This window comes from Cylas formicarius, unplaced genomic scaffold, assembly GCF_029955315.1.
Source record: "Cylas formicarius isolate icCylForm1 unplaced genomic scaffold, icCylForm1.1 PGA_scaffold_7__23_contigs__length_41026272, whole genome shotgun sequence".
Lineage (NCBI taxonomy): Eukaryota > Metazoa > Arthropoda > Insecta > Coleoptera > Brentidae > Cylas > Cylas formicarius.
The window spans coordinates 36,604,436-36,632,091 of record NW_026844352.1 but is presented as its reverse complement, the minus strand read 5'-3'; the positions used below and the strand labels follow the sequence as shown (position 1 = coordinate 36,632,091).

Genomic DNA, 27,656 nt, shown 5'->3' with positions numbered 1-27,656 from the left:
GAAACGATCCATGGGGTGTCATAAATAATTAAAAAGGTGGGGTCCGTGGATGTAGAGATGCGTAACGGTCCGTTAACCGTTCGGGTTAGGTCGTACGCATTGCGGTAAAGTCGTGACCTAGTAGACAAGTTTCGGAACAAATTGTCTATTGATAGGGCTAATTCTCGAAAACTTCAAAAATTTGCTGTAAATACATTAAGAAATAACGATTTATATCTTTATTTTTGAGGTTTTGTGGTTAGGTTGGGAATAACCATCTACTCAGTCAGTCAGTCAAATTTTAGGAGGCAGTTAAACTCTAGTAGACACACAGCGACTACTACTCGAGTAATTCGGCATATTTTGATATTGTTACAACGTCAAAATACCAATTGGCAATAGTATATTCATTTAGATGGGCATTGAATAACTTGTTTATCATATTCTCATCTTGATCTGTTTTTATGTTGCATTAAGCACGATGGATAATATTCCCATAACTAATTTTACATAACCACTCTATTTTCAGACAGAGCTATTTTTAAATATCTTTATTATCCGTTTAACTGTAAACATTTAATGGCGGTCTGCTTTAAATGAATAAATACTAGTCCAGTCCTTACCAGTATTAGAAAAAAAATCTTACATCAATTGGCTCCCCTTATTGTTTGTTCAACTTTCATATTGTGTCCCATGGATCACAGAAAAGATACTGAAGGGTAAAAAACGCGATAGATGTGACTGTTACGCATAGTTTTGGAAAGAATGGTCTGCCAAATTAAAAGATAAGATTTTCTTTTAAAAGTGATAAAGGTAAAATCCCGTCGACGAGCGAAGCCTAACCAACGGCTATTCATTCACAAATATACACCCAAATATTTAAACAAATAAAAAATTAAGTAAATTGCAATAAATAACGTACGACTTATACTACAAACAAGGTTTTATATTCCTGGAGATTAGTTTGCTTTTTAATCTTAAAATTTTGAACGGTTATAGGATAGAAAATTTTTATACATAGTCGTTCTATGTTCAGGAACAGATAATTGTTTTTATTTTTCATGTCTCTCTGCTTGTCTTTTTCAAAAAAATATTAATTGTTAGCTTGTTAGAATTTTGATTTGGAGCATGCATGTTTCTCCCGAAGAGAAACTTCTTATATTGATTAATTGATTAAATACACTAATGAATAAAATATCCTAATATTTAAACAAATAACAAATTGTACTGAAGTGGCTTTTACTTGATGAAAATCCATTTAAAATAGTTAAATAAGAACAAACGTTGTACAGATTTTCACGTAAATATATTTAAATGACAGCTGTTTCGGCAACACCGTGCCTTTATCAAATGTGCTTTGATAAAGTTTTATAAATATAAGTTTTCTATCCTGTATAGTGAAAAATGAGTATTGGATATTTTTCAGCGTGTAAATGTGAAGTTTCAATAGGTAATTGCTCAAAATAAAAAGCGATTTGGGCGTTATCTGGCGGCCGCGTAAAATTCCAGAGATGTCTCTAATCTCTACCGATTTTTATAATCCCCTACATTCCGGAGCTTACGCCCTCGCCTCTGCCTTTCACGTTACCTTGGTTACGGCTGCGCCCCTAAAATACATTTTTGCCGCATCTATATTTGCCGGGCCGCCGCGCCGCGCGCCGCCGCCACCCCCCTTTGTCTCGTAAATATTTTACGTATTTTTATTCATAAATTCATGCATTCGTTATAATACGAAACTTCGCGCCTTTTGAAATGAAAAAATTACCATAACAATTTAATATTTTATGTTTAATGTAAAATCCGCTTTGCGATGCGCGAAATTTTATTGCCCGCTTATCGCGTAAAATTTAATATTTTTAATATTTGTTTATTTTTAATTTCGATTGTTTTGGCTTTCTCGCCACCGCTAGTTTTAGTCTATTTTAGATTCAAATATTTGTTTTTTTTTTTCACAGTATTATCTTGCAAGGAGCTTCTAAACTTATTAAATACAAGAGTGCAAATATTGTCTTTCAATAAAAATTAGGCGGCCAAAATTAGTACCAATCACAAAAAAGTACGCTGCAGGTTTATTTTAACAGCTGTAAAGTTTTTCCAATAAATTATTACCTCTGTGTGACTTTTTTTAAAAAGAAGTCCCGATTTCTCAGTAAAACTTAAAAATGCAATTTATTTAAATGCTCTATAAAATTTCATAGTAGTATATGTTATTATTATGTATATGACTTATCAAGTAAAACACAATCATTCAAAAAACATCCAGTCTATAAATTGTTTTAGAATATACGGACTTTTATCTCTCAATTACAAGATCAGATTATTAAAAATACGCCCACTAATGTAATTTAGAACTTTCTCGTCTCATACAATTATCATGAACATAGCTAACTAACTTCAATTATGATCATTAAAAATAAAAGTAGTAGTGACTGTAGGAATTGTATGCTGACAACAACCTGTATTAGACACAAAACTTGAAAATGTGTGCACAATAATCCTTAAAATACGCTGTTGAACAAGAAATAGGTAATCCCCACAAACTGTAATTCTATATCCGCCATCGAGCCTAATATTTCCAAGATTAACAAAAATATATTTTTTCTACTCCCGCCTGTAAAATGCCCGATTACACATCGATCTGGCGTGCGGGAAGCGTCACTTTACCACTTCAGTTTCGTTTCCCACGGATCCGAGCCACTTCGGACATTTCCGGGATTTTACCGCACGGGTTTAGGTGCAATCGGATGTTTTCGGGGATATTTCCCACGCTTTGAATTTTGACGTTTAATAATTCTGACAATTATATCAGTGAATGTATTCGTGTTTTACGAAAATGTACGCAAAAACTAACGGTTGTAGAAAAAGTATAGTATGCAACACGTTCGGTAAACTTTTTAACTCACTCGTTTATTAAACACTCGCTCCGCTCGTGTCAAATAAACTCGTGAGTCAAATGCCGTTTACCGCACTTGTTGCATAATATACTATTTCTACTCCCTTCTGTAAAATGCACCGATCTAGCGTGCGGAAAGCGTCACTTTACCACGTGACTTTCGTGGGACAAGAAATCTGAGCTCCTTCGCATAGTTCCGGGATATTACCGTACGGGTTTGGAACCAATCGGATGTTTTCGGAAATTTAACCGCATGGCTTGAATTTTGACGTTTGTCAGTTCTAATGGTCATGTCAGTGAATGTATTCGTGCTGTTTTGCAAAGTTGTACCAAAAAACTAACGCTAGTAGAAAAAGTATAGTATGCAACATATTTATAAACTCGTGACTTAAACGCCGTTTATCACACTTGTTGCATAATACACAGTTCCATAAGTTCAACGTCGGTCACATTACACACAAACATCACAAAAAATGTATCAGGTAAACTTTGCAATAACCAATTTGGTTAGAACTAACTAGAATATTAAATGAGACGCTGAATAACTGTTTTCAAAATGTGGAATACTTCTAATACTATATAGACAAACTTACGCTGGGTATGTTGTCGTTATTGCAAACGCCCTCTGACAGCAGCCTGTCCCTGATTTCCCACGCGAATATTGACGGACATTCCCTTTTAAATTCGGCGATTTTCTGGACCACCGGTTGCGTGGCGACTCTAGGTTTGGAACCGCCAATAGCTCTTGGTTTGATAGAGCCGGTCTCGTAATACCTGTCCCCAAAACTTTAATCAGCCAAACATAAAGGTTAGAAATGGTCCGGACTTATTACCTGCCGAGGATCTTGGACACGCAGCCGTTGGAAACTTGCAGAATGCGCGAGATATCGCACGGCCTGGCTCCCGAATGTGCTAGCTCGACTATTTTCTGACGTGTCGAATCGGGCAACGGTCTTCCGTTGACGTAGACTCCTCCGAGTTGGTTAATGCCGCTGTGCCCGGCCGTCGAACATCCGAAGATGGTGTTCTGACCCATCGAGTGGTGCATGAGATCCTCCTCTGAAAACACTTAATTTTTTTTTACGTCTACATGACTACTTTGTGAAACAACAGAAAAAAACAAATGATATAGATATATTTCCCCTATTTGTCGATGTTCAAAACTAGATAATACTAATATTATTTCTCGAGCTTCCCCAGCAGTACCAACATTCAGATTTAGCATGACTGGCATTGTTACACTGAAAATAATGTGTTTATAGTATCAATGAGCCGTCACTATTAATTAATTTTATTGGCTCAATGATTATTTTAATTGTCCCAATAAACTATTATTTATGGACTACTGAACTGTGGTTTCATTGATACGAAAGTGTTTTCATTAGCATAATAAGTCTTCTTCATTGGCTTCATGATTATTTTTATGGCTCATTTTGAAGTAGGTTCCGACTATCTTTGACCATAAGTATAGATACCACCACCTTCCCTGACTGTATTTGAGTTGTCAAGAAATATGTTTTTGTGGAAACAGCTAAAAGTTCTAGTCTATAGTTCTGCTATATCAGGTAAAACATAAAACACTTGTAAGTAGCCAAAGATACAAATGTGGCTATTCAAATAATAATAAAAAATATTTTTAATTTACTTAGAATATAATTAATTCAATAGATCGATGAGGAAAGATATTGAAAATATTTAGCAACTTAAATAACTATATTCATTAACAAATGAAAATTAATTAAATGAATAAAACATTTGGTTCGAATCATGGTTATTGCTAGGTGAGGGATTTGCCCGTTGTACTAGATACATTCATCATCAAAGAGAAACATCATACAGAGAGTGGCACAAAACTAGAGAGAAACAACTTTATTTAATAGAAAAGAAGATTCGCGTTTATTTATTTAATTAAAAATATCGGTTAGTGAGACTATGTGGGTCTCTATAGATTAGTCGCGAGAGCGAGATGGGTCCTTTTTCCCCGCCAGCATTTCCATCAAAGCGGCGATTAAACATGGTAAATTATGCAAGAAATTTGCAGCGGAATTAGTTTGAGCCATTTCCATTCCTCCATTAATTTCTATCTGGTCGCGGAAGCTGTCACCATCCGAACGCAGCGTCCTCGCGATCCCTTTCACGTCTCAGTACGTCCTCAATTCTCCATGTAATGTTAAGGTTAATGCAATTTGAACGCGGAGTGCGCCAACCTCGGGTTAACCAAGTCAACAAAGAGACGCCATTTTCACGAGTTTGGTTTAGAGCGAAACGAGACCGAGAATAGAGAGATAAAGCAGATCAAGTAAAGAACAGAGAAGCGAGCTGTCTGTCTCAGACGCGCTACGGGTTTATTCCTTTGGGAATGACGTTAAAGTGTCTGCCGACGTCATAGGAATGTATGAGCTTTTCGGAATCGCAGGATATTTTCCGCCACGTGAATCGCCACATTGACCGAGTGCCTTGACATATGCTTCTTTTATCTGTTTGGGATCGATAACTTCGTTTGCTCACTTGGTGCGGCACCTCATTCAGGAAAATGACTTTTATTTAGTTGTTGTTTGTTTTGAGGCAATATCTTAGAATTACATTTTCAGTTTATCGGTCTTGTCTCAAAGAAACTCTCTACAGCCAGTCAGTCAGTTCATTCCCGTTCTATACTATAAAATAATCTTTGTTTTTATGGCTACATTATTGCTTAGTTTTGATTTGATAATATCTTATAATATATATCCATATAATAATTCAATTTTGTTGTAATTTTTGTTGAATATGCAAACTTAGTTTCCCATATTATTTTCCTATCATTTAATAAAAAAACCTAACCTGCGTCATTAATTAACATATGAAACAAAAACTTTTATGCCGAATTAAAACAGAATGCTATATCTATATATTTGAAAAGGATATTCTTTCGCATTAATTGAGAAATCGGATTTTAAGTAAAGTAAAAGTAAATCCAGATCTAACAGCACTCAAGTCAAGAAATTATTTTTTAACGATACTTTGAAATCACGTTATTTTTGAGCAACAGAAAAACCGTGTTTGTTTTAACGAGTTCCATATAAACTAGAAGAAAACACCCTGTACCAGCTAACGGAGGAAACGTACCGCTCAGAAAAATAATCACCCTCCCGCGTTTAAATTTCGATTCAAATCAATCGGAGCGCGCAAAAAATATATTGGAGAACAAAAAACCGCCGGGCACACAATCATACAGAAACGTTCTCTCTCTCCAGCGATTGCTCCTACGCCAGAACACAATTAAACAATCCCCTCGAACATCCAGTAATTTCGAGACTTTTTTTTTTTCAAAAACGGCGACGTTATTAACTGGATCATTACAAGGGAGGGCTGCGCGAACGTATTATAAGAAAAAGGCTCCAGTTAATTGCTGCTTGATTAAAGACCGCAAACCCGCGTGCGGTAAATAGTGTGCGGGGAGGTGGGTGTGCTTTTGATCCGCGATTATTGTTGTGTCATTGAAAGGGTAGAGGGAGTATAGCGTTCGACGCCACTCGAAGGCACGGGCGTCGGCACTCGTCAAAGCGACGGGGTGTCCTCCACCCGCAGCGTGAGAGTCGACTTGGTGTTTTTGACTCTCTAAACTTTGCCCATCTTCACGCAGAGAAACGAAATGCTCAATCGCGGTTATTAAAATTTAATTTATTTATTAAGGTCAAAGACGTTTCGAATAAAAGTCTTCCTCAACACATCGAAATAGAATGAAAAAATATTAGATTAACGCAAGATTGGAATTTTCTCCCATTTCCGCAGTAGATTGTTGGCGAAGCTGAAAAAAAGCATTCTAAGCAATGAAGCACAGCTTGAGTATTATGCGCGGGTAGCTACATGACTTTAGAATTTGTTCCGCGCCACAGATAAACTGCTCTAAGTTCAGTAGACCAGTTCGTATTCTCTGCCATTAGTTCTTTTGTACCTCGATCTCTGCAGTAAATGTAGTAAATCCCAGTCTTGAATAAATTTAAGTGTCCATGTGATTTGCCCAATTTTATTTCAAAAAAGCTTTCTAATGGTCTTATTAAGTTATCGCTTAAATTGAAAATGTTCGTAGAGCTCTTCAATTTTATAATTCATCAATTGCGCCCCCTTACGGTGTGCTCGAAGCTCAAAAATAAATTTCAGCATTTTTTCATTATGCCTATTTTAGACTTAACATTTTCTTTCCTGCAGCTCTGTAAAAAGTTTTTGTGTTTTTAACCCATGGTCTTAAGAAAATGTCCTCAAATTTTTTTTTGCTAATTATAAAAGCTAGCAAATTAAGGCCATTAAACAAGCCCCAAGCCTCTTGGGATATACCACAATAAAATAAAAAAAATAATGCTGAGGTTAATTTTTGGGGTTATGTTAATGAAAATTACATTTTTAAGTGGCTAGTAACTAACATTTTCTTTTAAAAGGTTGATTTTTGTTGTGGTTTAATAAGGAGATATGCTTTAATTTTGTTTTTTGCAAAAAAAGTAAACAAAAAAGTTTGATGACATTTTCTTAAGATCGTGAACAACTAAAACCCTTTGGCGCTCAGTGTACTACATTTACAATTAATAGTAAAACTAGAGACAAAAGGAAATTGTTTAAAAATAGCTTCATTGTTAACTTCTCCAGTAGAACCGGTTAGTGCTTGATCGTCATTTGCGTAAAACCAGAAGAATTTTTCATTTTTTGCCAATAATAAGCAGGATTCAGTTTCAAATGTTTTGAACTACAATAAAAGCCCTGCCCAGCATTTCCATCAGGGTGGGAACACAAATGCGTTAACCAAACGTACAGAGTTCTGTAATCCGTTGTATTTACCGCCGTAAACATTTAAGGTTAAAATCGTTATGGTCGCCGACCGGAAGCGAGGTACGCGCTGCCAGACATATTCGCATAAACCGACCCCGTGGTTATTATTAAGTAAATTGAGTTAATAGCACGCCAAATAGGGGCGTATGCAACGCCAACTTAACGACTTTATCCTAGAACGCTGCGCTGCCTATATATATGAGCGGACTCCCATTTGTTTGGCCCTAATGCATTACGGGATTAAAACATATTAAGGGGCCGAGAACGTTGAGCTCGCTGAATCCGCAACCAGCTTGGCCACCCGCTGGAGAGTATTTCTTCAATTTTTAAAATTGGCATTGCCGAATTCCCCGGATTTTCTGAGCATTCGATGACCTTTAAGCTAAAAAAATTGAAATCTCTTCGACAAAACAGAATTTCCTATTTAAAAATAACAGGAATAACTAAACTGGAAAAAACAAGTTGAACAGGTTCCAAAGGTTCCACATCCACATCACCACGAAGGGACATTCATTTATACTCCGAGATCATGATTCTAAAGCACAGATAAATGGTTTTGGTAGGGCAATTAAAAGAGTGCTACCTACAGTAGTAAATTTACATTACATTACATTATACAACCGTTGTTAAAATAATTATTTGACAAGATAGGTAGAAATGCATCCCTATATCGCGGGTTTCCAATTTTTAAAAATGTATTAACTTCTCATAGGAAGTGAACGGTATTAGTGGAAGACATTTCTACTGTTAGACACATCGTTTTATTATTGAAAAAGGCTCAGAAGACGCGACGCCAGGCAAATTGTAAAAACTATGGATAATTATTTACTAACTAGGGACTTAACGCTAGTGTTGTTGCAAAAAGAATATTGTGAATGTGTGAAAAATTGGATCCCAGCAAAAAGTTTGATGATGGCGACAAGGACTTAGTTAAGAGGAAATTTTATGAGCTTTAAAAATGCTAAAAACTGCATCGACTACCTTAAAGATACCACAGCAGAACCATTTGGACAACGATTCAAGTATTGATACTATTGTTCTTCTAAGATTCTTCAGGATAGTGTCAAAGTGATGGACAATGCTGGCTAGCACAGTACTCAACTACATAAGGTTGAAAGGAACTTTTGAAAGTTCTTAAAGTATTCAGCTTACGAAGAAAAAATATTTCTGTGACTCGTAAGCAAAAGAAACGGGACACACAATGTTACGCCTCCCACCATATGATTGGGTTTTCAATTCTGTAGAGCACATGTGGCGCCAACTAAAATTAAGCATTGAGCCATGTTTTTCTTCTGCTTTACGTGCTAGTGTTGGAGATCTAATAATAAAATGTGTTAATGAGACGCCCAGAATACTTGGAAAATTTTGGTGAACCAGTTTAATATTGTAGAAAATTCTTAAAAATACCTCCAATCATATTGTTTTATAATTAAGTCAGTTGGTATAGATAAATAACAATAAATTAATTTTAAACTTTTACTGACAATATTATTATTTCCTTTCCGTAGTTCGACCCTGCACTATAACTTTTTACGTTGCTCATTTACGGCATGTTTATTGTTGTTAAGCTCATCTCTACACAACCGGTATAGGTAGTTTTATTGCATTCAATAAGCCGAAGCACTATATACAGCAGCGAACTGGATCTAAACTGGAATGCTAACCTCGTGATAGAAAAGTGAGACACATTTTTACAATAGAGAAAGTCGGTTAATATATATTATTACTTGATGATCACAAAATATATTTTTTAAAATAATTGAAAAAAAAAACATTTATAATAATCCAATTTTCTAAAAATCCTATACAATACAAATACAATACAATACAGTACTATACGTAAAAATTCAAATTATTTAAGTTTTTCTGACGACTAAATCAATAGATGGAGAAGAATATTTATTTATTTTACGTGTATAATTAATAACAATTATAATAATAAGTCATAAAATAAAATCCTCGATAAAATCATATCATGGAATATGCAATAGATACACAAATGTTTTACTTACCCAACTTTCTTTTGCGTGATAACTTTAGACAAGATTTTACCATTTTATTTATTTATTTTATTTATTATATTTATTAATTAGCAACAGCAACAGTAGGTGGTATTCCATACACAAGAATGCCACTATCAATAATCAAAATAAATCACAACCACTTCTGGTAAGTTACCCTCAAAAACTCCAAACAATAAAAAAAAATGAAAAATAATATAAAATAATCTCTATTACATTTACCAGCCAAAGAAAAAATAGCCATTACTGTCTCCCTCTGGGGTAAAATTTGCCTCACAAAATCGATACGTTGACTGTATTACAGGAACCATTCCAGTTTAGATCGAGTACGCAAGCTATCAAACAATAGCGCAGTATCCAGGAGTATATCGTGATAATCTAGCCAAAAATGAACGGAAACAGAAAACAGAAATACCACACTGGTGAAATGCACGAATGGATTCTTTCATGTAGAACTTGGAAGTACGCATCTTCTGGATTTCTCCAGCTTCGTGTTTTGACTTGATGACATATACATATATTGCCCTAACTGCTTCGGAGCCCTGTCTGACCCAGTTTCAGCATAGTCAAAAGCCGAAGCGAGAGGAAGTCAGAATGTGTGTATCTTCAGATTATTTTATCTTTTATTAAAATTACCAATTTGCTTTCCTGTTACTTTTTATATTTGTTTTTGCCCCCTCCCATTTAATATATTTTCAAAGTCAATAAACGGTAACAAACTTTAGACAGCGGACGACATTGTTGTTAATTGTTACCTTTATGCGGCATTTTCCACAAAGACTCTGCACAAGATGACTCTCGTAGGGAAAGCGTTTTTGCTGCGGAAATGACTGGGGAAAACCCGCCCGGAGTCGGGACGGGTCCGGATGTGGCTCCCAGGATGGACTTTTACGAAAAACCTGCAACTAAAAATTACAATTAGCCCACGGGACCATTAGTTTAGTTCAATCTGGCGTATACGGGATATATTTTGGAAAAATTAAGGATCCCAGGGGACATTTTTTTCTCGACGAAGTCATTTGAAAACGTTCAGGATTCTTGATTGCCGGCGAATTTTCAGAATCCAAAAACTAAATACCTTTACACAATTTTTTTTTTAAAGTGTTTTCGTTGTCTAATAGAACTACAAATTTTGTTGATAATTATTGTTGGAATAGCGTTTCTTCTTCAAAACATTGTCACATAAAAAAAAATCCTATTTCGATTCGACGAAAAATAACAGTGAAGAAGTGTGTTTGTTAAAGCGGCATTAAATGGGCTGCGAAAGTCGACCGAGTGAGCACGGAACTCGAGTCACTCGAGCCACAATGACGACTAACGAATGTCCTGGATTCCGGAGTTATAACTCGTCTACAAAATTGACTGCTACCTAGATCCGGCAGTCTTGTGTGTCGGCATTGATGGCAGATATTTCCCTAGCAAAATGTTAGTAACATTCATGATGCTACTGCTTTATGAATTTTCCGTTTTCCTCAATATACATTAATTTATTACCGACGTAAAGCTTACCTCATAAAAAACTAACTAAAACTATTCTATGTTATTCACCATATTAAGGTGATTTAGTTTATTGTTATTTGCTTTAATTTTTTTTTCACATTTTTAGTTGTCTTCATTTTACATGTTTTGTCTTTTTCTTTCTTTTGCAACAAATTTGCATGAAAATACATACTTTTCGAGTAATTTCTTTTATTCGTCAAATTGCAAACCAGTTTATTCACGAAAATGATTAAAAAGACACTCAAAATATGGTCTTTAGTCTAGTCTGTTATAAAAAATATAATGGCGGCTCGTTGCACTTTTTCCAGAACATCACAGTCACGCAATAGCCATGGGTTCCAGACTGGGGAAGCAAATTCCAGGATGGGGTGAATGTAAGTGGTGAAAAGCCTGCAAGCGATGCGAGGACTAGGATTTTTAAAAGTCTTTTTCAACAAAAATAACGCGCAGTTTGCTTTCTTTGCAATATTTGATACATGTGCAGACCACGCAAGATCGTTAGTTACGGTCACACCTAGGTCCATCTGAGAATCGACACTTGACACAAAGTTTCCATCGATATAATAATTCAAACCGGGATTGTTATTGCCAACATGCACCACAGATCACTTTTGAGCATTCAGGGGCAATAGCCAAGTTGAACATCACTTGGAAATAGTATTCAAGTCTCTCTGCAATACGTCCGCATGTGTTGAAGGATTTCCAAATAATTTAGTGTCATCAGCATAAGCGCTCACATGAGAATCAATGCTGGAGAGCAAATCCACGGTGTACACTACGAATAGCACTGGTCCCAGCACCGATCCCTGGGGAACACCACTAGGCACGTTTTGTGGCAGTGAAAAAGCGTTACCAATTCGAACTCTGAATGACCGATGACTTAAGAACGCCGCTATCCACTCTAGCAGTTTACCCCTCACTCCAACCTTTTCAAGTTTGAATAACAAGCGTCGATGTGGCACTTTGTCGAAGGTAAGTAATATCCACCCGATCCACCCAGTGATTCAAGCATGTCAATGTATTTGATATGACAGACCTGCCGGGAACAAAGCCATGCTGCGATGTAGGTATAATATGGCAGTCGATCAAAAACGGTAGCAGCTGTTTTACTATAAGGCGTTCAAGAACCTTACATATAATACACACTAGGCTGATAGGGCGGTAATTTGAAACATCGAGCTTATCACCCTTTTTATAAATCGGAGTTACATTTGCGGATAACCAGTGGGCTGGGAGTGTGGCAGAGTCCAAAGATTTTCTCAAAATAATATAAATAGGCTCTGCAAGCACAGGTTCACTCACACGCTTTTAAGATTTTACTGGAAATTCCATCAGGTCCGGGAGCAGAATATTCTTTTAACTCAGAAAGAGTTTTCTTCACGTCCTCTTGGTCAAAGTGAATGTCTTCTAATAAATCTGCATTTATGTGACCCTCATAGTGAGACGGTAGATTAGCTGGTTCAACAGCAAAGATACTAGCAAAATATGAAGCAAATTCATTTGAAATGAAGTCCTGGTTATAGGAGACCTCTCCCGAGGTATCTCTAATGACAGGAAGGGATACCTTAGACGATACGCGTTGTCTGACATAAGAATAAAACGCTTTGGGCCGATTGAGGAGGTCATTTTCGAATGCTGACTTCGCCTCTCTAATCTCCAATGATAAACTATTAGAAACTCTTCTGTGCAAAGCATAATCGGAAGCAGAGCCAGAGGCCTTAAATCTATGCCACAGAGCTCTCTTATGTTTTATTTGTTTGAGCAGATGTCCAGTTAACCAAGGTTTCTCAGAATTGAACTTAATAAAATGAGTTTTGGAGCTTGTGCCTATTTAATAATCCAGAGTAGACAGAAAATATATCCACGCATCATTAACGTCAGTATCAGGAAAGTTCCATGTATGGTGGGAAAGGTCTGCAGCTAATCTTGCATAATTTGTTCTGCATAACAGTTTGCGATTATTGACCTGCTTGGGATAACATAAGGCTTGAATGCAAAACTCAATAACGACATGATCAGATTTTCCAATTTTCCATATATTTCTATATTAAATTATAAATTGAAAAAAAAAACTAACTGAATATTAGACAAATTGTACAGATACAGATTAGATATATTTAAAATTTAAAGAAATAAAAATTATTTAAATGAATGAATTGAATTTATTGAAGTTTAACTAACTAACTAAACTAACCAAAGCTATGATAAAATTTTCGCTTCACTTAATTTCACTTTACTTTCAATTTGGATGAATATTTGCATTTCTTGAGTATGACTTTTTACCAAAGCTTCTTCTAGAGAACACTTAACTGGTGAACGTGAACGTGAAGCAGAGAGTTTCAAATATGGCAAATGACAATTGTTTCTAATTTTCTATTACAAGCAATTTTTTTTTGTCATTTACTCTTTTCGCCAAGGCAATGGATGGATAATATTAAATTCCAACATTCTTTCAAATTAAGGTTCTTTATAATATTGTTTGATTGTTTGTGGAAATCACGTGATAAATGAAACAAAGAGTTCGAAATTTATTGACAATCTCTGGCACAAAAAATTTAACTTATTAAACGGCGTTTGCGTGCAATTACCACCGGCAACCGCCGATATATGCAACCCGCTTAATTTATTTTATTTAGAATTACATTTCTATTATAAAATGTAAGCTTAAAAATTGCGTATTTTATTTGTTAATTTTACTGAAATAATGAACTTGATTAACAACACCAAAACTATCAAACAATTCAGAGCCCATCATTCTTTAAGGCACATTGACTTTAACTTTAATTAATTAACTTTGTAATTAATATATGTCACTAGGGTCTACTGAGTTAACATAATTTAATTATAATCGGTAAAGCGCTTGATTTGAATATTATTTTTGAGGTAACCTACACAAGCATCGTAAAAATTCAACTTATATTTATACACAATTATTTCTGGGAGCTGTTGATAGCTCAATTCACTTAAAAAAAAAAAGTGATGCAAAGCTTCCAATACTTTAGTGGGATGACAAATCCAAACACGTGTACATATATGGATACATGTTTGTCTTTGTTAACCGTTTTACTAAGCTACTATAAGCTTACTACTAGCTGCCAAAAACCCTAAAGTTAAATAATAGCCGTGCCGGACGTTCATTCCCACAAATTCCACACATCACGCAATCAATCAATCATCGGAATCAATTTATCGGAATTGATTACTTTGTCAAACATAGATATCAATTTTTTTCCTACTCGCGCGGCCTCGCTACCTTCCCGTGCGGAAGTGGGGTTCTACAGGGCTCGACGTTCGGGCGAAAACCTCGAGAGCAACGACAACGTAACGAGGAGGAGGAAACAGGAAAAAAAAGTCGCCGCGCGCGCGGTGATATATGAACATGAGTAGCCAAGACTTATGACAAGCCGTTTCCATTGTTCACCGCGGGCGGTCGGTAACCACCGTAACTAAATGAAGACAAATTTTCATTGTTGCTTTCCTCCTTTTGTGCGCGACCCGTAGGCCGCTGATTGCGTCTGATTGAGTTTGGACAACTGAATTAAAAACAATCGTCGGCCACAGCGTTCACCGATACATACCCGGGGTCTCTCCGCGATAGGAAGATTTCGATTTTATCGACGGATAATTGATAGTCTATTTGGAAGGGCGGCTCGTTCGAAATTTGGTCGCGTTCGATCTGATCGCGGATAGTACCGAGAAAATGCAAATTTTCTAAGGGGTGCGGAGGGAGAGGACCAGTTGGTTTTTCTTAAACATTTGTAAAGGTCGAATCTTCTATACATCTTGAACAATATTTTCAAGTACGGTTTTTATAATTTGTAACATCAGAATTATAGTAACTTTAAGTTACCATAAAATATTTTAAAGGCAAATCCGAAGGAGTAAAAGGTATAAGTGAAAACAAAATGTTTATTTGCCATCAGAAATCTGGATTATAAATAAAATATTTTTTAAATGTATTTATTACCTTTTTGGACAAAATTTTGCCGCAGAGTCCACACATTTTCATCAACAACACATCTTCTGTTGACTCTTCGTTTTTCATTTTTTTAAATTACTATCAAAAAAGTCATTTTATTCGTAAGGCATGAATAATTTTTAATATAAGTTACTCGGAATTGCACAAAAATCTATATAAAATTGAGAACAGTATATAAGACATGTACAAAACACGAGACAAAACAGATGCTTGGGAGATCTTGAAAATGACTCTCACCCACTTGGAATTATCGTACCAAATTTTTTCCATCAATTTCAATTATTTTGACTTTTCTAAAATAATTCTATAGTTGTAGCATCGAAGAAAAATAATATTCATATAATTATAGCAGTGAGCCGTAATTCATAATTATTAAGGTATGATTGAAACGTGAGAACCGATTTCCTGTGAGAACCTAAATAATACTAATTTTTAGCTGTAAAAAAATTGTAATGTTTTTAAACGCCTTCAATGTTTTCTCTGCAATTGATTAAGCTGCTTTTGAAGGTTTTGCGGGTCGGATTTTCAACACTCCCCTTTGTATCCTAACGGTTCCATTGAGACGGAGGTGAGAGAGGTTCGTTGTTCGCTGCTTCCGTTGCTTTTGTTGTGTTTTTTTTGAAAGTCAGAATTATAACTAAAACGCATAAACACAACAGAAACAATACAACCTCACCATGGAAGAAGGATGGAATTGAAAATGAGAGGAAACAACAACAGTGTAAAGAACAACTCGAACAAACACTAAACCCTGAAACAGAATGTAATAATATCGAGAAGCTGTGAGAGATAAGAATCACAAAGAAAGTCCAAAATGTCTTTGGAAAAAGTACAAAAATGACAAACAGCAAGAAAAGACGAGTTCAGACCAACGAACGCAACACGAAGTGCAGGCAAGAAACTAACAATTTAATAAGAGTAAAGAAAAGAGAATACGAAAGACGGAAGTATGAAATAAAAGCAATAGAATTCTTTAGGGCAATCGCTAGGGAGAAGAGAGGTTACAAGCTCAGACCCATGATGATGATCAAAGCCAAGTGATACTCAATGAGGAAGAAATGATTGAAGTATGGAAACTTTTGAATGTGAAACAGAACAAACCACATAAAGAAGAAACATATTTTGAGCGCTGTAAGATACACGGTTTGGCCAACATAACCGCAGAATTCCTAAAATATGAAGGAGACTCTCTAACTAATAACTCTTATGTGGTTTAAAGAAAAAAATACCAAAAAGGAGGAAAGAAAACATCATCCATCCACAAAAAGGGGGATAAATCGAAATGCTTTAACTACAGAGGAATAGGAAACGAGACAATGCGACGCACTCTAATTATGAGAGTGTTGATTTTTAACATTTTTAATATACTGTATATAGGTACTATTTTTTACTCTTTCTTGTTCTCCCTCTTTCAATACGTTTTCCCAAATGGTAAACTTTCGTTTATTTATCGTAGTAAAGTCACCCCCCTCTACGGTCTTCCTCTGGATCTTCTTCCGACTGTCATATTGTTCTTTGCCATTTTTGATAATCCACCATCGTTCATTCTGTTTATGTGTTTATTCCAGAATTTCTTTCTTTTTCTAACCCATTTTGTCAGGTCTTGTGACTTTCTTCCCTAAGGCTTCCATTTCTGACTCTGTTGTATAGTGATTTCCCTAACATGTTTAAATGTTTCCACTGTGCCCATCATTTGCAAGTTCTTTGCCTCATGCTGATCTTGTCTCTGTTGCCTAGGTTAATATGGCCTAACTGCGCTTTTGTATATCCTAGCTTTGCTCTCAGGGTTTAGATATTCGCTCCTTCATATAAAATCTTTTAGGCATCCGGAAATAAGAGGAGCTCTCCTTCCTTCCTTTCCTTTTCAATCTGCTAAATTTGCTTCTAAATACGTCATTTCATTGACGCTTAGTTTTGTTGTTACTGTTTCACTATCATGTTTAATTTTGTCACCGAACAGGTGAAGTAGCCGTTGCACATTGATCTTTGAATCATAAATATTCGCATGCAATATCTTAACATTTTAGGCAGCTTTTCTATAATGTTATCCATTATTATCCCCTAGACAGATTCTTCTATTTAGGTTTAGTTCTACTTCCTACTGTAAAAAAAAGTATACCATAGACTGATAGACTTTTTTTGTCACTAGTGGCCAATGAGCCGTCTATCAAATTTGTTGCATGATTTTGTACTTATTCGAGTTCTTTTGCCTGCCAATTAAAACTTACTTAATTTCAGTTTAAATCGTGTCCTAAATTAACGCCGATCGCCGACGAGCCGAAATCCCAAGCTTACCACTCGTCCTCTCCCTCTCTCTGTGTCCTTAACTCTTTCAAATCGAACAGACTTATATACGTTAAAGAAACCAGAGCCGACGCTATAGAAATCGGCGCGGATCACTCGCGAGGCACTTGTCATCATATAATTAAAAAAGTCAAGTTTTTTTTTTAGCCGAGTTAAACCTAACGACGTACGATTTTGACATAACGGTGAGAGGGCGGAGAAGATCAAACGAATGTTTCCGACGAGTGGTCGCAGGCATAAAGAGCAAAAGGAATCCGTCGGGGTATAGAAAGTTTACTATATCGTTATACTTCGGAGCTTTAAAGATTTCTCTCTCTCTCTCTCCCTCTCCCGTAACTGTACGTTTCAGATCGCCTCTCTTAATGCCTCAGTAGTTGTTTTCACGACTATTTGAAGTAAAATAAGTCATTCATAAAATTCCTGCTGTTGTGATACAAATATAATATAAATGTAATACTTTTTACAAAACTGCTGGATTCCTCCTACGTCGAACTTGCTGACATTTCGCCAATCATCCTGTTCGCTTATTCAGAGCTTGACTGAAACTGGCTCGCATTTTACTCTGTACCTGCTTATATATTGTTCGAAGGGGGCGGAGCTAAATCAGCGTCATAAACACCGACTTGGAGACCTGAGTAGCGGTTAAGATTGTTAGGTTGTTTATGGATTTCTATACACTCTCAGATTTTTCGTTGGTAGAAGAATTGATTACATGCAATTTTAGTTATATCCGGTTTCGTGATTGTGTTCGGAAACAGTTGATGAGTTTATTTGTCTTAGTCGTAAGGCTCTTTCGTGTTCTTTGAACCTAGTTGATATTTTTCGTCCGGTCTCTCCAATGTATTCTTTGCCGCATATGCATGGAATACTGTAAACTCCTGGAAACTCAAATGGAATTTTGTCTTTGACGGATCGAAGATGTTGAGAGATTTTAGGACAAGCGGTAAATCTTGTTTTTGACGTTATATTTCTTAAGAACCTTTGATGTGTGGTCAGTGATGTTTTCGATATAAAGAAGGACCACAGTGGCAAGTGTAGGATAACTTTCGGCCTTATTGCTATTGGAAGGTTGTGGTGAAGTGTATTTTTTTATGGAACGCTTAATGTCTATAACGTGAAAATTATTAGAGAGAACAGCAGAGGTAAGGTGTTTTAATTATGGGTTCAGTGACTCCTGCTGAGATAGTTTTACGGCTCTCTAAACAAGAGAGTGGATAACCGATGATGTTTGGGCCGGATGGTGATATGACCATGCATTAAAGTATCGGTCTGTGTGAGTAGGTTTTTTGTAAACATAATGACCCAATGTTAGGTCTGATTTTCTATTGATAAGAATATCTAAGAATGGAAGCTTATGGTTAAACGTATGTTAGGGTGTATATAGTTGAAATGTCTAAGAAAATCTACTAGGGTTTGTTGAATATGAGGTCAAATAACAAAAGTATAATCGATCGAGAGCTTTCTTCTCAAAGGCTTCAATAAATATATTTGTGATGACTAGTGATAATAGAGAACCCAAAGCTGTTCCCAACGTTTGTTCAAAAATTTGTCCGTTAATTTTTTGAAAAAGTATTACAGCGGAAGTTTCTTTGAAAAATAAAGGTATGTAGGCAAGGAACGGTTGTTGTTGTGCAGACGTAGTATGAAGCACATAAAACTCCCCCATATCGATATTGTTAAAAAAAAGAAATATTTGCGATTTTATTGGAAATATTAGCAAGACATTTTGTTAACATATAATGAGATAAATTTCTAATTTAAAAATGTTTTTGAATACATAAATATGTATGGTTTATCGGCAAGAAAGCCAGGAGATACCGCACAGGCAACATTGTCTCAGCCCATTGCTTCACGTTATAATGCCTTGATAATATATCTATGGTCACATCGCATTCGCTTTCACGAAATGCAATCCAGCAAATCCAGAAAGTGCCTTTGTACTTAACAAAGAGGCAAATTCCAAGATGAGCGTAACCTATACGTGCAGTAAACCCAGTTTCGAGACCTGTTTTATATTATGGAACATATTTGATAAAGGCCATTTTAGGGACTCCCCAAGCGAAGCGGAGCGAGTGCTCAATGAACGAGTGACTGACGAACTTTGTCATACTTGCTTATTTTTCTACGACAATTAGTTTTTAGGAACATTTTTGCAAAACAAAACGAACGCTTGATCCATATGTTTGATCAGCGTACAATTGGGTATTTTAGAGTTACTTGTTAATGTGAGATTGTTGAGACTGCTTAAATTATAATGAGTTTGTGATACAATATTTGTTATGTCTGAATTGAGTGCCTTTTGATATTTTTTTTGCTATATCAGCACTCCTATTAGCTAACAATGCAGCTAAAGTGCGACGAACACAATGATAAAATGGCGTATTGCATGGTATTTTCAAGAGAGAGAGATAATTTTCAATTAAAATTTAACTATTTTTTCCAGTAATTAATAATGATCTTAGATAATTTGTTTTGGTGTTTGGAATGTTAACCGACGGAATAGTTTATGTATCTGTCATGTCATAACATATTAGTAATTTCCTCTGGTCGACAACAAAATTTTGATCATAAGAAAATATTGTCCTGTTGCTTCTACTAAGAATTTTTATTTTTATAATCCCGATTTCTGTGCTTGATTTGCTACAATTTTTTTCTTCGTGAAGGCTGTTTAGTATTTTCAACACTGAATATTAGCTTTCTTGATTTTTCTGCTAAATACATACGCCAATAAAACGTCTCCACAAATCTTTTTTCCACAATTTTTTTCAGGTACCATATTTCAAAAATTGTATACATTTTTGGTAGCTTGTCCGGGACTTCGAAGGTATAACTGGAAGGTAACTTCCCTGTTATTTATTGTTGTGTTTAAAATTAAGCTAATGTAACATAAGAAAATATCTGAGTCTACGTTGTTACTATATGAAAACCAATTCAAAAACGACTTAGACTAAAAAAATGTTTTTTAAACCAACAACGATTTTCTGAAATTATATTATATAAAAAATGTCGAAAAAAGCTATTTGAAAAGTTTCTCATTGATACCCGTATAAATTACAAACCAAAACATAAAGTAGGAAAAAATAATTTGTTTGTTAATAATAAAACGACAATTTGGCGGTTTTGGTACAGTGTATTTAATACATATTAAAATATTTTTTAAACAACAAATAGCTTTAGAATTATTCAAAGTCAAAAATTTGAAGATACTCAAGAACTTAATATGTAGCCGGTTAGGTAGGCATATAAAATTTAAATAGAATTTTAGTATAAGAATATTTTTATTTATATTATATTATATTATTCATTAATATAAAATCAGAAAATATCTGAGTCGATTTTGTTACTATATGAAAACCAACTCAAAGGCGACTTAGATTAAAAAAATGTTTTTTAAACCAACTACGATTTTCTGAAATGATATATTATAGAAAAAATATCGAAAAAGTTATGTGAATAGTTTCTCATTGACACCCGTATAAATTATAAAAGAAAACATAAAGTAGGAACAAAATAATCTGTTTGTTAATAAGAAAACGTCGATTTGGATATACAGGAATTTAAATTTTAAATGATGACACTGCAAAAAGTCGGTTTTGGTACAGTGTATTTAATAAATATTAAAATATTTTTTAAGGAACAAATAGCTTTCGAATAATTCAAAGTCAAAAATTTGAATTATATTTTAGTATAAAAATATTTTAATTTATTTATATTATATTAATTTTCATTTATTTCTATTACAGATTTGCATTTTATTTAACAAGAATTTGAATATGGATATGGAATTATAAAAATCTCGTCTTTGAAGTTTGATGAAAAGAGAAAAAAACGTATATTCCTTGATTTAAATAATAACAAATATTTTTCAAGGAAAATGTAAATGATATTATACGCTTTGCTTCAAATATCAAAATTGGTTCGCACAAAAGAGGGCAAAAGAAATAACATACGCCGATATCACCCCGTACATATAATGCACCTCACAAATTTGTCGTCGATATCTGGATTGTTTTCGTCAAAAAGGAAAATAACCCCACAAATTGCTCCCAAACTATATTAATAACTTTCTTGACACCTTTCAGGACCGCAGCAAAATTTTAAATAATCGGAGCCCTACCTTCGAAATCGGCGAAGGTAAAACGCATTCGTCCCACTAAAATGGCGGCCCGCGTGCGGAAAAACGAAAAAAAAACAACAACAACGAATCACAAAAGTCCCAAACAACAAAAACAAAAACGCGACGTAAGGTTTCCAAAATCGAGTAGGCGCCGGGGTAAAGTCAAACGCGACCCGCTACGATTCCGCTCGACCAATTTTCACGGGCGTGCACCTCTTACGCCCGATTTGACGTATAATTACGCGGGCTCCTTGATGGTCCGTTGATTTTTCGGCTAGGAGGAACCACGTGCTTAAGATTTATTCGGTCGAGATCCCCGCGTGCAAGTGTGTTATACCACGCGGAGCGTACAGAAGACTGGCTTTAGCGTCATGTCACTCTGTTGTTCAAGGGTGACTTGATCCTAGGTACACAAGGGAGGGACCCTGGTTCCGCCACGCCTACTCGGATCGAGTAAAACTCTGACGCGCTGCCGTCCGATACGGAAACGAGGCCGTAGTCGCCGAGCTCTGCAATGTAAAGTTTCGGACGTTTATATCGACGGCAGGAATTAAAATGCGGGATTTAACGGTAGAGGGTTACCCAAAATTTCGGCAAAAAAATGAGAGGCCGTAAGGTTCCCAAAAGTCGCCACTGAAGAAATCTGAACCGAAAGAGAGAGAGAGGCGTAGCCTGACAATTACTTTCACATGAGTGGTCGCGATTATCCGTCGATTTTATTGGTCGGGCGTGAGGCGCCATTGTTCCGCGGTATCGTGGCGACGGCGCGGCTGTTTACGACGCCTGCCTAGTCTGACGTCGCGGCGACGTCAGTGTTTGGACGCCCGCTGCGGACTCGTTCCGACACCCGGACTTTTTCTTTGCCTCACGCACTGTATCGAAACGTCGTGTTGAGGTAAGCAGAGGTGTGTGCGTTTGCCCACGCATAGGGGGCGCTCGGGTGTTAATTTTTGGGTTTGCTATGTAGTCGCTGAGTGTTGAGCTGCCTACGATTGTCTTTGGGCTCGTGTGATGTCAGTGTCAGGTTGTTCCGCTTGAGTGTAGAGAAGTTAACGCCATAATATAGTGATCAATATAGTGAAAAAGTCAAATATTTGGCAGAAAGTGTTCGAAGTTATTTTTTCCTTGTCTCCATTGCCTCTTGCACGTATTTTCTGTTTTTTTTTTAATTGAAACTTCACAAAAACAGTTTTTTTCGCTACTAAAATTCTTTTTAATTTCGTTTTTCATTCTCAAGTTTATTCCTAATTATGGATCGACAGTCCTTTATATATTTAACTTGTCTTCTTTTCTTTACGGAAATTACAAGACCGCATAGTCAAAAGTTGTTTGAGTTTGCGTAACTTTTTTTATAACGGCAATCCGTAATCAATTATCAAATTAAATAATAAAATTAAGGAATAAGGATTTTGAGTGAAGAGTAAAATATGTCCAAATTGCAGAGGAGTGCAAGGTGTTTATCGGAAAATTTATGTTTGATTTGAGTTTGCCGGGTGCACACTCTACCCTAACATTCTTTTAATTGGTCCAAAATGCTTGAAAAGAAGAAAATCTGTTACGCTTTGGCATTTCACCTCTGCGGCTACATTGAATTAAGCTCCTTGTGCTACCTATCGCTACCCAATGGCATTGTAAAAAACGATCTAAATTTCTAAAAAAGAAATGTCAAAAACGTTGATAATTACTTACTAAACAATACTTTACACAACCGTTGCCACAAAATATGTAAGTATCACCGTCATAAAAAAGGATCACCAAAGTATACAGATAATATTTGCTTTATAACATTGATCTAAGTAGAAATTAAAAAATATAAACTACCACGATTATATAGAAGGTAATTCATAAACTACTCCCAGCCGTAAAGTACCTAAGTATACACCAATTCAATTCGTGGAAAGCGCAATTTTACCAGGTGAGTTTCGTTTGCCACGGATCCGGGCCGCTTCGTACATTTCCGGGGTATTACCGCACGGGTTTGGAAGCAATGGCCTGTTTTCCGAGATATTACCGCAGGATTTGAATTTTGACGTTTGTCGATTCTGACTAACTAACTAACTAACGGTCCTAAAAAAAGTATAGTATGCAACACGTTTGGTAAACCTTATAAGTAACTCGTTTATTAAACACTCGCTCCGCTGCACTCCGCTAGCCAAAAAACCCGTGACTCAAATGCCGTTTACCACAGTTAATAATATTCATTTATTTAGGAAATTAATTTAGTAAAACAACCAAGTTTCTTGTTACAATGAAACTGAAATGTTGAATTTCATCGTATTTTATAAAACAGGACTTAAAAAGTAAATTAAATTCTAATAAAGATAAATAAAGATGTGTAACAAAAGAAAAAGAATAACAATTAACTCATATAATGAAAAAGCCACCGTGCAAACTTAATGGCAGATTTTTTTTGGTTTACTTTTGAAAATACCCGCGATATAATATTTTTCGGTATAGGTAGTGTTGGGGCTAGTCAATTGACCACGTCTTACTTGACTAGTCAAATTTGATCAAAACCTTTGAAATAATCTTGCAATTGTAAAGTGTTATCCATTATTATTTAATAATAATAATAATATGTATTTTATAATAAATTATTATGCGTTTGTGATTTACCTATAACCCTCTTCAAGGAATACCTGAATACGATACTTAGTGATTCGGGAAATCCGAACAAAAATATTCAGCCGTTTTAGTTCAACAAAATCGACGCGACGGCGACGTAACGCACAATATAACAAAATATAAATTTCATTGTATTTTTAAAATTATTTCGGTCAATTGACACAAAAAATTTGACCGATCATTTTCACAACGCTAGGTATGGGCAATATATAATAATAATAATAATAATAAACAGAGTTTATGTATATCATTAGCCCGACAACAATGTTTCTTCATTTCATATATAATTTTGACGTTGCATTATATAAAAAGTCCACAAAAACGTTGGAGGTGATTTCAAATCGGAACAGCAACATTTTTGCGTTATGGTGTATACCTGCATACTGTGTCGGCACTCTCTTTGAAACCTATCTATTTATATGTCGGTTAAAGCAGGCACTAGGCAATCTTTTGTGTCTATTGTGGCACGAGTAATTGCCGATCGCATTGGAAACCTCAGCTCTTTTATGAACTCCACCCCAAAACATTGGTTATAGCTTTTTCGCACATCGGTAATGTCTTCATCACTAGAGATACGAGTATATTTGTGCCAACTTTAACATCACTGAAATTGTCACGATAAAACAAAAATAGCCGGTAAAATATGGCAGTTTTATGTGACTTAACCGAAACAATTCCGGCCATGCCGTCACCTGGTCAAAATTGTTGTAATATGTAAGGTTTATTTTCTGGGTCTGTTTCAATTTTATAAATTTTATTTCGGCTTTTTTATTATATATGCAATATCTATCTTTCTTTTTTTCCAGTGATAGATCATTTGTTTATAAATAGTTGGAAAAAAAATAAAAATAAAATAAAATTTCATTTTTAGGCAGCGTCTTATTTTTGGTCACCATGCGGGGTGTTTCATAGCAAATGCGTAAAACTCACCAAAATTTAAGGGTGTGATTAAAATAAATGGTAGTTTGTTATATTATATATATATATATATATATATATATATATATATATATATATATATATATATATATATATATATATATATATATATATATATATATATATATATATATATATATATATATATATATAGAGTGCTTCAAAAAAATGTATACACACTTTGAACTTCCATAGAAAATTTATTTACCGTTCTACAAAGTTAAATTTCAGGAAAATAGAAAGCTGAAAGTCCAATGTAAATGAAACATAAATAACAAATGTTAATACTGTTCAAATTGGTGACCTGCAGCATCAATACAATTCTGAGTACGAGTCACCACTGATTCTGTACATCGTATCAAAACGTCCAATGAGATTTCTCTGCACACTGCTTGAATCTCATTCCAAAGAATGTCTAGGTTACGTGGTTTACGTTTGTACACCTCATCTTTTACTGTGCCCCACAAGAAGAAATCCAGTGGTGTAAGGTCTGGAGAGCGTGGTGGAAACTCGATTGGCCCCCTGCGTCCTATCCACCGGCCCGACAAATTTTGATCCGGGTAAGCTCGTACGTCCCTGTGATAGTGCGGCGGAGCACCATCTTGTTGAAAATAAAAATCATCATTACCGTATAATGCACGAATGGCAGGAAATATGCAATCAGCAAGCATTGTTAGGTAATTAATACCAGTTACAGTGCCTTCAAATCGAAAAGGTCCAATGAGTCCCCGCACCACACATTTACACCAGGCAAATTTACAGCTTTTTCAATTGTAATGTGAGGATTTTCTTCACCCCAGTAAACACAATTGTGCCTATTGACAGTTCCATTAAGTTTGAATTGGGCTTCATCCGACCAAATGATGCTACCCATAAATCCCGGTTCACGTATCACCATCTCCTAAATCCATTCACAAAATTGCAACCTTCGATCTGCATCGTCGTCATTTAGCTGTTGCACCAGCCTTGGAATGTAAACACGATATTTGCCTCTCTTCAGAATGCGTAGCACGCTGCTAGCACTTACATCACTTTCACGTGCCCCTTGCCTTGAAGATTTGTTAGGAGAGCGTTGAAACAGTTCCAAGACTGCCGTTGATGACTCATCACTTGTAGCTGTTCGAGGCCGACCCGAATGACCTTTATGCACATCACACACTGTTCCATGAACTTCGAATTTGTCTCGTATGCGTGTAATTGTTAATCTTGAAGGTGGTTCTGTATCATACTCCCTTCTCCACTGTCTTTGAACTTCATTTACATTCTCAAACTTCCAGTACCGCTTAATAACCTGCTTACGTTCTTCAAAACTCAAACGTACGTTCCCCATGTTGATATTACAAATTCCAACTGATAATATAACATAGAGGGACGATTATGCTGGCACCTGGCGAAGAAATATAACATTAGCCTTGTGGAGCGGGAAAACTACAATAGTTTAAAGTGTGTATACATTTTTTTGAAGCATATATATATTACAAATATGACGGAAAACTGGTGCTTTTATTCTTTTATCTTATAAACGAAAATATAAAAACATTAACATATTACGGAAGTATTAGTATTATAAGAACACACTTTTTGCAAAGTCTAGTGGGCCGCTCTCACTTCTTAAGGCGTTTCTTACTATTGTTTGTACGGGCGTGCAAACAGAAATTCCTTGAAAGCTTGTCTTTATACATAAGCGTATCCTAACCTAGACATCTTCATCACAGCTTGTTTACCAGGCGTCATCGAAAGCTACACGAATCAGGAAGTTTCAAAAAGGGCAGTTTTGATACCGACGGACACCGCGGAAGTTCGAACATCTGGATTAGAACTATAGCTGTGCCAAATATTATTGAAGGACAACCGAGGACAGGTATAAAAGGGAAATTGCAACAAAATTAAATAGTGATGCATCAACTGCATGGAAGATATTAAAAATTATAACAGTTAACCTACAGAGGGTTCAAGTTCTCTTACCAAGCGATTTTGAATCGAGGATGATTTTTTTTTTCGACAAACTCTACATTTTATTTTTTTATTTGGAAACTAAGTTTTAATAAAAAATTGCAGCAAACCCGTCTATCGAAATTTATTTTTCTCCATATCATTGCGTAAGTTTTTCATTTCTTTTCTTGAAACGCCCTGTGTATTTAGCGTCGTCTTCGCATGTAAGGGGAAAATGGTCACGTTCCCGCAATAAGAGAAGGCGAGGAGGTCCATTATCGGTCCAAACAACCCTGACTATTATTACCATAATTTTCCGCTTACAAGACGGTCGAGTAACCAGTTGGTGAACGATAGACAAATGAGGGGCATATTGAAATCACTCGACGAGGATATACCGGCCCCATCCATATTAGATGAACCGAATCATGGTTTAGGAAAAAAAACTACTTGGGGTGAAGGATACGTTCCTTTGTCAATAATAATATCTGCCCCTCCTCTGATGGAAATTAGGGGCCCTTATTTCTTATGTGCAAAAATTCGAAACGTTTGTAGCAATATTACGGA

The 27,656-nt window shown here is 35.7% G+C and overlaps 1 protein-coding gene across 1 annotated transcript in view; it reads right to left on the bottom strand.

Moving 5' to 3' along the window:
* The window catches only part of LOC132704476 (paired box protein Pax-6), a 67,237-nt gene extending 45,319 nt beyond the window's left edge, over positions 1 to 21,918 (bottom strand). The window contains exons 1-4 of the mRNA XM_060674486.1: positions 21,594 to 21,918; positions 10,449 to 10,598; positions 3,706 to 3,931; positions 3,466 to 3,646 (exon numbers count right to left, since the gene is read on the bottom strand). Coding sequence (XP_060530469.1) covers positions 3,466 to 3,646; positions 3,706 to 3,931; positions 10,449 to 10,461 — 420 coding nt within the window. The 5' untranslated portion in view covers positions 10,462 to 10,598; positions 21,594 to 21,918. The remainder of the gene's footprint in view (positions 1 to 3,465; positions 3,647 to 3,705; positions 3,932 to 10,448; positions 10,599 to 21,593) is intronic.
* Between the last annotated feature and the right edge of the window lie 5,738 nt (positions 21,919 to 27,656).